General features: G+C 32.4%; 1 protein-coding gene across 2 annotated transcripts; it reads left to right on the plus strand.

Moving 5' to 3' along the window:
* The first annotated feature begins 221 nt into the window (after positions 1–221).
* Positions 222–8,016, plus strand: LOC139526129 (short-chain collagen C4-like). 2 transcript variants are annotated; one of them, XM_071321270.1, is made up of 4 exons: positions 222–517; positions 1,567–1,605; positions 6,820–6,885; positions 7,518–8,016. In XM_071321270.1, the coding sequence occupies exons 1-4, from the start codon at positions 445–447 to the stop codon at positions 8,000–8,002; spliced, it is 663 nt and encodes a 220-aa protein (XP_071177371.1). In that variant the 5' UTR covers positions 222–444; the 3' UTR covers positions 8,003–8,016. The 2 variants fall into 2 exon arrangements, with proteins under 2 accessions (XP_071177371.1, XP_071177373.1); XM_071321272.1 differs by lacking the exon at positions 222–517 and adding an exon at positions 566–623.
* Positions 8,017–11,843: the final 3,827 nt, after the last annotated feature.

Consider the following 11,843-nt stretch of genomic DNA (forward strand, 5'->3'; position numbering starts at 1 on the left):
TCAACACAAGGAATAATTTTCATACTACAATTCAACGTGAGAAATTGTCAATCCTTCCATTGAAAATCGATGTCACATGTGTTGCCTTCTACAAAAATAACAAAAAAAAACACGTTTTGTTCAAATATTAAACAAGGAAATTCCGTAGTACGGTAAATAAGTACACACATGTGTCGCATTTACGTCATTTATCAGATCAGTGCGTTTCGAATATAAAAAAAATGAAATTTATTGTGTTGTTCTTGGAGCGTTGACAAGGACAAATTTGTAAATGTAAGGTGATGTTGTATTTTTGTGTGTCAAAACCTAGTGAAGCAAGAAAAACAAGTAAAGATGTTGCAGTAGTAATGAAGTATAAATAAACACTATCCCTTGCTAAAAATTAATCATAAGTTGTGTAAAGCTTTTGAACATTCAATCTATTTAGCCAGCTATTGTGACGTCATGAAACTATTCGCAATCTTGTTGGTATTAGTCGTACTGTCTTGTTTTACTCAACAGGTCTTAAGCAAACATAGTAAGTAATATTTTAATTTTTATAACTACTAGTATGTATCATGTTTTGAATAGTTTTTGGACAGTCGTACTATCTTGTTTTAACCAACAGGTCATGAGCCAGAAGAGTAAGTAATAACTTATTTATTATAACTACTAGTATATATCGTTGTTTGTATTATTTCTTGACAGTTTAAAAAGGCTTTATGAACCATTCTCACTTTTTTCTTTTGCTTAAAATGTATAGAATCTTCCTAATTGTACATGCCAGTGTACCCTTTTTTTAAAAAACTATTTGACTAGAATGACTGAAATCGACAACATACGTTTTGCAATCACAAAATGATTAATCAGTACTATGCGTCGGTGTCTCTATTCACTAGCGACAGAATTTCGTAGTCGTATACATTTTTTAAATACTAGTATAGGGGTCTAACCTATAATACTAGATTGTGTCCAATCCCCATAACTGACATTTTGACTAAATGAATTCGCATGACGATTTGTGCATGTATACATAGCAAGAGACGCTTGCCCTGTAGGTGCATACAGTCAGCCTCCTTTTCGAGTTCATGTAATTCCCTCAGTGTTTGTTTGTGACATTGATCTGTCTTTTCTTGATCAATTTGCTAGATATGAACATCAGTAAACAATTGTTGCCTTAATTTAATAAAAAACTTGTTTTATACAATAACGATCATCTATAGTTTCGTTCCTTTTAAGTGATAAAACAAGTTTAACAAATAGGTGTCGTTATTTTACGATAACAATTATCTATAGTTTCGTTCTTTTTAAGTGGTGAAATTAGTTAAATAAAATAATACTCGTTTTTATGATTTAATTTTTCTATAACACCTTTGTTTACATTATGGATAACGTAATACTATTCTACGCATTTTCAAAAGTGAATAATTCCAAAGGTTTAAGATGTATATCTGGAGCTTTCGAACGTCAATAAAGTTCGTGATTAATTGTAAAGCAAAGTTGATACTTACATCAATTTCAATATTCGATTTAGTACTTATATTGACATATACACTTGTTGATACTTATACTATTTTATATATACAGATAATGGTAAAAGCTGTAACAGTTGTAATCGTTATGAAGGTAAGTTTTCGTACTATTACGAAAATTATATTGTTTGTTGATCAGGGTTATAGTGATTAACATTTTAAATTATACGTTAACACCATGATTAATGATAACTTTAGGTGATTTAATAACATTGTAGTTTAGTTGGATGGTCCTCTTATAAATAATAAAATTGAGAAAGGAGATGGGGAATGTGTCAAAGCGACAACAACCCGACCATAGAGCAGACAACAGCCGAAGGCTACCAATGGGTCTTCAATCATATAAATGTCTTCATACTCGTATAACTTTCATAAAGAATAAACAACTATCAGAAAATTACAATTAACGTACTAATGGAAAACAAATAAAACAAGGGACAGTGACACGCGCCTCGTTTATCTCATTTGATGTTCCACATTGTGTATACTGTTATTACCTTAGGGTGAAGCCACATCTAATGTTGTTCCTATCAAGAACAAAGAATTGTACATAGAAAGGAAATAATATTTCATGTTTTTGTAACAATAAATCTTTATATTTAATAAAAACTACACAATGCCTTTCTTCCTCACAAATGTTTTATTTTTTCATCTATCAATATAATAAAAAAAATATCAATTTTATTTCTGCCCGTATATTATAAAAAAATTAAATGCATATTTCTTTGTATTAAAATAAAACAAAATGTTTTCTTGCCGCTAAATAGTCTTCTTGTCGCTAAAATTATCCTTCTTGTCGCTTCTTGACGCTTCTTGTCGCTAATTAGTGAGACCCTTTCTTTCAAATGGAACTGAGACTACTGTAACTGTGATATAGTTGTCTCAGAGTGGAAGGTCCGTCGGGCGTGGCTAGTAACCAAGTGGAAGGTCGCGGACCTCGAACCACCGCTAATTTGAACTCCTACCTCCAAATAAAAAAGATAAGAAAATTGGGTCTCCTAATTTGAAATTGCCGCCAACAGCATGAACAGTTGAACTTATTATATAATAGACTACTGACGTAGTTGTACTACGTATTGACGACAAACAATATTCCTACGACTTTTGCCATTTGGGAAATCTAAACTACTTGTCTTAAAAGATTTTCAACGATTAAATCTTAGCCAAAAGCACAGGCGATAATAAACTACATAAGAATTCCTAATGAGCATTACTTCCTATTTGCAACTTCAAAATTTGGGTGATTCGACGATCATTTAAGGTGTTTCTAGTCAAATTTTTTGTAATCCTGAATTAAAAGTATTTAAAAAGTGTTCAATTAGTAATATATAACATAGTAGCCAGCTAGATAATAACAATGGCAAGTATTTCAGAATTTATTGGGTAGACCACAAATCTAGGGTGCTCGCATATTGCAGCTTAACTGCATAAAAACTGACATAGTTCACATGAACATAAATAGTTTAGGCCATACTAATTTGATTAAAAGTTCTTTGGATTGATAATATAAGACACATCTGCGTGCCATGTGCAGAGTGTCATTACTCTACTTTAACATGATATAATACTGACAGATATTTTTTTTTTCATTTTGAGAAAAGATGCAACCTCCATAACACTTTTTCAATATGAATCCTTATTTAGTTACATGATGAAACCAACCATTTAACATGTCTAATAAATATTCATTTTCAATGCTTTATTATTATAAAATATATTCATGTTTTGTTATCCTGGTTCCAATGACTCAGCAATTATTTGATAAAACATACTGAAAATGTCTTCTTGAGCAAGGACCAAATTAAAATAAGTCATTTAATTAATTATTTTTACCACATTTTTATATATGAGAGTGGTAAAGGGTTATTTTCGTGCAACGTTTTCGGCCTTTTTCTTTCACGTATTTTCGTGTTTTGATGTTTTATTTCTTGTTTTCTCGTGTTTGCCTCGATTTGCGTGCTTCCTGTTTCCCCTTATTTATTTACCGTGTTTCGTGTCGGTGCTCTTAATTTAATCTTGTGCATGTACCGCATTTGATAAAAAGTCAGTGTGTTATTATACCTTCTGTAACTTGTGTTATCTAATAGAAAGTGATGTATATTGTTACCATTCTACTGTTGCAATATGTACGGTAAAAATGAAGTCCATCAAATTACTATAAATAATATTTGTTTTAAAATAAGATGCCCCACATGTTAGGGTTTAACAGTAAGTTAATGAGTCCAGTCATTTAAAAGGGCAGATTCAAAGAATGTAGGACAGAAAGTCACATTGTATATAAACGTCTATGTGTACCCTTTCAAATGAATTGATCTTCCAAAATAAAAGGGGGGTTCCAATCACAGGAACAATTTTGCCTGGGATCATTATACTAGTATAATAGTCCAAGAACAAGCCCACGTACATTCTAACTTAGCCTTTGAGCAGGTTACTATGCACGAATGTGGTGATAAAGAACGTCGATTCATACATGAGGGTCTGGATGGGGGGGGGGGTCTGTTATTCTGTAAACATTTGATTTTTACCCCTTTTTTCTCTAATCTTCAAAAAATTAACCCCTTTTTTCTCTAATCTTCAAAAAATTAGACCACGAATTTCTCTAATATTCATTTTTTGACCCGTTATTCTCTAATCTTCATTTTTTAAGGGCATTATTCTTTAATCATTTAACCCCATCCAAACCCTCATACATGTAACAGTATGCACATTTTTCCTATGAAGTTCGAAATCTTGGATCCATGATTATTCTAAAACATGTTTTAAAATATTATTCATTTCTACTCACCAATTGCAATTTACAGCTCAGCTTATATTGTACTGTAGTGTCCCTTCTATTATGTCGATTTAGAGTAAAATAACTTCGCCAAAGCAATGTTTTGCCGACATCAATACAACAAAAATAAAGGAGGGTACGGTAACGTTAAATCATTTACGGGTGAAGAATTATTATCCGTTTTTAATAAAACTTGACAGATTTGATTAATTATCATCGGAAAATGTCCCTAATGGCCGGCCTAATGGATAGTAATTCAAATTAAACCAGCTTTATTATGCTGCATACATGTTATATATGTAATTCAGTCATTAAATTTACTTCAGGTACACCGACGTTACATTTTCCAAATAATTTATCAAACCTATTTCAAAATATATAAATTTGAATTAATTCATTTATGCCCTTTTCTGCAATAATATTCAAACTTTATTTTTTAACAAAGGCTTCTGGTACGTGAAAAAAGTTACAAAAAAAAGGCTCTTGAATTATAGACACAATAAAAAATAAAGATGGAAAGTCAAACGCACAAGTCTGGCAAAAATGTACGGACAATGTCTTGACAATGAACGAAAAACGACAAAAGACATATAAAAGTTATAGATTTTCCCTGCCTCAAATTTACAATAACTCAAATGCAATTTATATACTAGGTAAAATCAAAAGTTAAATAATAATGCATATTCATTAATAATATTTAATAAAAATAGTTATTCTACATAAAAAATTGATTTAAACATATTAAGATTACGTTCTCAAGTGTTCACGGCCGACATCCATAATTTTTCATTTTTTAAGGGTATACAAAATTAAATGATCTGTTACGTCAAGGTGACATTTTTTTTCACCACGACACCAGGCTGTTATAGCATAAACATGTATTTGCAATCACTTGTAAACTATTAAATATAAAGTTTCAGGTGCTTATATTCAATAAATTAAATAAATATTATTTCGGCACTGAATCTGTTGAATTTTAACTCAATTCGCTGCGATTTGTGCAGCAGTATAACTTTGGGCTTATAATATCAAGAAATAGGAAGAAGTAAGAATTAAAATTGATTATTTTTTTATTTAATTAACATGATTAAGTGGACGTGGTAGACGTTTCAGTTATTATAAACCGTATTCTTTCTAATTTTTATTTTATTCTTAAAAGGGGAGCAACCCCTGATAAACACTCGGAAAGTTTCACTCTTTTTTTGTCCAAATTATTAAAATCTGAACACGACTGGACACGGTCTGACAACATCTTAACATAATTTTTTATCCATGGTCTGTGTTGGTCTGATACGGTCTTAACGGGTCTAAACAGCTCGCTAGAAGATTCAGTCTTGATAATCTTGACATGCCTTAATGGACTGATTTACCTGTTGAGACTATCGATCGGAACGGCGCCTTAACAGTCTTACAAATCTAAACGTTTTTATCAAGCAGTAAATCCAGTCATTTAAGATATGATCAGGCCAAAATGACCGTTTCAGACTGAAATCGTGCTACTAGTGCATGATGTAAGAACAGTCATAAACTTGTGCGGTTTTACAATCTTATCACGCTAATATTTGACCTTTGTCTGTTCCAAGGACGCACAACTAACATATATACGTCCTTGCATCTGATCATAATAATTGATAAGATTAAAATGTTCCAAAGTAAGAGTATCGTCTACATTTGTATAATTTTGTCCTGTGTCACTGTGACTTGTTATGGAAATACAGAGAGCAAAAGACTCCTAGTTGATGACATTGACATTCAAAAACTAGTAAATGATGTTGACACTCTGAAGCAGACTGTTCAAGGACAACATAACCAGATTCAATCGCTGTTGTCTTTGTTATCTGCCAAAGGTATAATGGTGTATTGTAAAATGGAATTCTAATTAAATCGTCTGTATATTAAACGGTTTACCAACTTTTGTATGAATTCAATTTAAGTATTTGAAAGAACAATTGGTAAAAGGGGGTATCACCACTAATACTGCCCCGGTCAGAAAGTACACATTCACAACAAAATTGTTCCGAAGTATAAGTAAAACTTTCAAATTTTATACATTACACAAATAAGGATAATTATAAGTAGTATGATTGCCAATGAGACATATAACTATTCCCAAAGTGCAGATGAAGTGGCTGTAAGCAATTATAGGCAACACTACGGCCTCCAACAATGACAAAAACCAATTCAGTATGCATTTGATAATTTGGGTTTCAAATGCAAGGTGAATTACTGGTTATTACGGTAGAACACTTTTTGACTGATAATTTTGAGTACAAAAGAGCCAATAGAATCTTAATAATTAAGGTATGTGGATATTTACAGCACGATAACACGAATGATGTGCTTTTTCATGAAATTGATGCTACATAAGCCGTCTGGTTTTTTATCATTATATTAGAAGCCAATTTCACAAGTAGAAAGATACTAATAGTGATCATGTATAAGTTATCATTCATTGACTTGTATCACTAGCCGTCATCAATTATGTCAAACTCGTTTTTGAATGAAAAATGTTGATATCTGTTGTTGTATCTGTAGGTGCGATTTATACACGATGGGGGAGAAAGGACTGTACAGGAACTGGCACTGAATTAGTATATGAAGGTAATAAGACTAATTGTGTCTCTACTAAATTTTTAAAAATAGACTATAGACTTTTATTTACGTTAACTCAGAATGAGAAATATTTAATTTAAGAAGGTCAGTGCCCCGAAAAATTATAAACTGACTTTGAATAAGAGTAGTTCGTGTTGTTTGTTGATTAACTATGTTCCCTTTCAAACAAACATGAAATGTATCACAGTAAAGGAAACACGTTTTGATATAAAGGAGGTATAACTAAGGTACATCAAATCTTTATGATCCGGTAACAGACAGACATAATTAACAATAAAACATTTTTATATTTTATAACTTACGTATCATTATAACAGTATCATAAGCTGTAAAATGGTGGTGAAAAAAGAGAAAAAAAAATCATTTATAAATGTAGGCCGACGTTCTTTTTCGTCAAAACTATATCTTACTTTAATCATTAAAGTGTTGTGTAAATCAAAATTCAATGGTGCAATCGCCTAGTTGTATTTTTATTAATAATGTCAAAGAGATCGTTGTTTTCAAGATTTTTTTTTTAAACTGACGTTATATATTGTCACACATATGTCACAGGTTTTTTAAGGTTTATTTCTAAATAAACTGACTTTAAATTCTGTTTCACATATCTCGTATGTTCTCAGGGTTTGCTGGAGGAGCTCGATATTCGCAGTTCGCAGCAGCAGTAAATTATGTATGCCTACCACACGACCCAGACTTTTATGATGGAGACGTATCTATGAGTCCATTTGGTCATATGAATTCTATGTATGGCGCAGAGTATGAAGATAATTATTTCGGTCCAAACATGTTTCAGAAGGACGTCCCATGCGCTGTATGTAGAGCTACCAAAGCATCCTCTATTATGATGATACCAGGGAAATCGAGATGCCCTAGGACATGGAAACGAGAATATTATGGAAGACTCGCTGCTGGAGGCGATGACGGGCATGGAAAATTTGCAGCTTCCGAATATGTTTGCGTTGATTACAGTCCTATCGCCTTAGAAGGTGGAGAAGCCGACGAAAATGGAAAGTTATTTGTTCCTGTAAAAGCTGTTTGTGGTCCACTGAGGTGTCCACCGTATAAGAATAATGCATTCTTAACCTGTGCTGTTTGTTCAAAATAAAAAAGATAATTCTTTTAACTTTAATAGATATAGGAAGAAGTGGAATGAGTGCCAATGAGACAACTCTCTATCCAAGTAAGAATTTGTAAAAGTAAACCACTATAGGTCAAGGTTCGGCCTTCAACATGACGCCTTGAGGTATGAAAGTCAAATTTTGAAGAAAAAAGTTACCATGTTGAAGATATTCAATATACGCACAAAAGATCCTGTCCATACATATGTGACTAAGATACGTTCAATATCAATACTTTTAAATATTACATAGCTGTAATGCACTACTGGGATTATCCAATCAAATTAATACCAATGTTTCAATTATGCTAGAAGTTTGTAGTTTTTCCCACTCATATGATGTCATACACACCAGTCATATATGTTGCTAATGCGTTGTATACATAGAGATTCTAACACTGAATCGTGTGTTATACGTTATATCTATATTCAAAACAAATATTTAAGTATATCATATAACATTACAAATTGTAATTGGTTTTCCATTTTTGGCATCGAGTTTTTTTCACTTCTCACTTTTATAAAATTGTTGTATTGTTCTTAGCAGCCATGATTGTAAAATTCTTTCAGCTATAAAAACGAAATAAAATTTGGTATTATTGTCTATGAGACAAATATCTACCACAGACCAAATGACGTAGTTTTTAGCATTTATTTGTCAAAATGCCGTGAAATAAGCTATAGAAGGCTCCGACATAAGACAACTTTGATATTGTATTACAAATATTTGATTCACCACCTCGCTTCCTATGCGTGGGAATATATTACCTAAGCAATGAGATATCATTGATATGGCAATAATAACATGAATCAACTGTCAACAAAACTGAATTTTTCGAAATGTTTATCATTTTCTACCCCAGGAAAATATTATATTACCGTAGCTGTAGATATTAGAAGATATGGTATATGTGGCAATGATACAACTCTCCGTCCAAGTCAAAATTTGTTAAAGCAAACTATTATAGGTCAACGTACTTTTAGGAATTGTGAATACTCTTCACATTGTTATGTTATTGTGTCTTTGTATGTTTTTATCACGCGTCTGGCGTACACAATTTTAGTTCTGGTATCTATGATGAGTATATTTACCCACTAGATAGTTTGAATACTGGTTATGCATAGCGTACGAAAAGTTGACTTATTAATGAAAAGTATAACAGATTGTCACATCACCGTTGGGTCAAATTATATTAAGTTTGATATCATTCCAGACCACTGAGAAATAATGGACAAGTTTATATTTTTAACAGTAGTCTTAACTACTTCCACATCGAGCAGACCCTCGCCCTAACAAAGAGTGATACTATAACAGAAACGCTGCAAAAAAGCAGAAAAAAGGAGCCTACCAACATTTTAAAATTCATGCTTTATCAATGAAGGTTTCATTTGAAGTATATATATTATGAGTTATTTGATAATAAAACTATAAACAAAAAAAAACCTCATACTTCATAAAACTTTTAGTTGTGTATAAAGCGAACTTATTGTACTGAATTTAGTGCAGGACTGTCTCTTTGTTTCTCTAAAAAAAGTTTTCGTGGAAACGTTTTCTAAAGAGTTCATATGAACCCATTTAAATAGGACAACTTTGGTTCTGCTGTGTATTAAAAAGATCGGACGACGAAAATGATACAAAGCTAAGAAAAAAAACTATGAACAGTTTCATACCTAATGGCAACAAATTTTCGGTAGCTTTCTTCCAATATGGAATTCTTTAACCCCGTAATTATCGTATTTTGTCTGCAAGTACTTGTATAAAACATATGTAAAACGCAATAGCAGATCTTAAATTTTACAATGATTCTGTAAACCGAGCCTGGAAATTAAGATACTATCCGCGTAAACATACGATCCTATAAATAAAATTATTCGTATAGGTTACCGATTCAACACTGAAATCAAATCTTTGAATAATGTTTTTATTGGTATACTGATTTTGTTACCAGTAAATTGAAACCGTACTAATTATCATTGTTACAATCAAATGCACAATCACGGTTCAACGATATGTCGATGCCAATGTTTTGGATATTGCACAAGATCATGTTTTTATATAACGTCTCTATACTAAATCCATTGGATGTTGGATGTGTGTTATCTTAGATATATATTTTTATTACGTTTTTAATGGCTTTGAACTAGCTTCAATAACTGCGAGTACTATAAGGTCTCTACTTTCTGATTTCTAATATACGTCCTTGGTCAGTTCAAACAAAAAGGTAAGTCCCTTTTTGCGTACATATAAGTTCATAATTTTAGATATAGTCAAAGACAATTAAAAAAATTCTACAAAATACGTTTAGTTTCGCAACCAGAAATTAACGGCTATAATTGTAACAATACTAATTACTAGTATTAATTCTAAAATGGTAAGGAAATCAACTACCAGTATTCAACATTGTGTTCCAACAATGTGAATGTAAGGAGCATTGAAGCTACCATAGTAAAACAATAAAGGGTTATTTTCTAAAATAGATCTCGATTGTTCTTCACTTTACGTTTTGAAAACTCTTGTCTTTTCTAAAATTTTACCATAAAAATGATACCCGATAAATTTTATTCTAGAAACAGTAGTACTTGTCTTGCGCTATGTAATGATATTGATCTTTATACCTCCATATAGTTGCCCCGCTTCCATACAAGGAAAGTATATGAAATTCCTATAGATTGAATGACGGTTATTATTCAAGATCACAATGGAACATCACGTTCATATATCTATATCATTATACTCAATGTTCTGTGTACCTCGTTATTTTAGTATTATAGATAATACTTATAAAAAATATGTGGTATGATTGCCAATGAGACACCTCTCCACAAGAGACCAAAATGACCTTTTCTATCAATTGGCAAGGGGGAACTTTACATGTGTATCATAAAATTGAGAATGGAAATGGGGAATGTGTCAAAGAGACAACAACCCGACCATAGAACAGACAACGGCAGAAGGTTACCAACAGGTTTTCAATGCAGCGAGAAATTCATGCAACCGGAGGCGTCCTTCAGCTGGCCCCTAAAAAATAGATACACTAGTTCAGTGATAATGAATGCAATACTTAACTCCAAATTATTCACAAGAAACTATATAGCTAAAATTAATAATATTACAAGACTAACAAAGATCAACAAAGGCCAGAGGCAGAGGCTCCTGACTTGGGACAGGCGCAAACATGTGGTATACTACAATTTCGTGAAATGAGGGACGGGAGACAAGTTGAACATGCAGTACTATTACACAGGCACTTGTTTCTATCCATTTGAATACCCACTATCAGCATATATATACATAAAAATAACTGGTAAATATTCGTTGATAGTTGGTTTTCCTATATGCCTATGGATAGAAACAAGTATGTGTGTACAGGGGCGGATCCAGCCATTTTAAAAAGGGGGTTCCCAACCCAGGATAAAGGGGAGGGGGGAACCATATGTCCCCATTCAAATGTAAAATGTATTGATCGGCCAAAAAATGGGGGGTTCCAACCCCCGGAACCCTCCCCCTGGATCCGCCGCTGGTGTACTATCACTATAATTAAAATCATCCTACCATTCAAACCCCGGTTTCTTGTTTTTAAAACAACATATCTATTTCTCGTTTGTAATTCATTTAACTCGTTTGCCGTATTGGCAAATTCATATGTCGAGTGAAACGAGGATGGCATGTTCGATGTTATGTCGCCATTTTCATAAAGGATGCTAAAATTATGTTTCAATCCCGTATATTGCAATCTTATTCTATCTCCAACAAAGAAGAGTTCAGAAAGAAGGCATGTTTTATTTTAAGTAGGCGGGACCAAAAACCTCCCTCGCTAGTTGCCGGCCT

This window comes from Mytilus edulis, chromosome 6 (assembly GCF_963676685.1).
Source record: "Mytilus edulis chromosome 6, xbMytEdul2.2, whole genome shotgun sequence".
Lineage (NCBI taxonomy): Eukaryota > Metazoa > Mollusca > Bivalvia > Mytilida > Mytilidae > Mytilus > Mytilus edulis.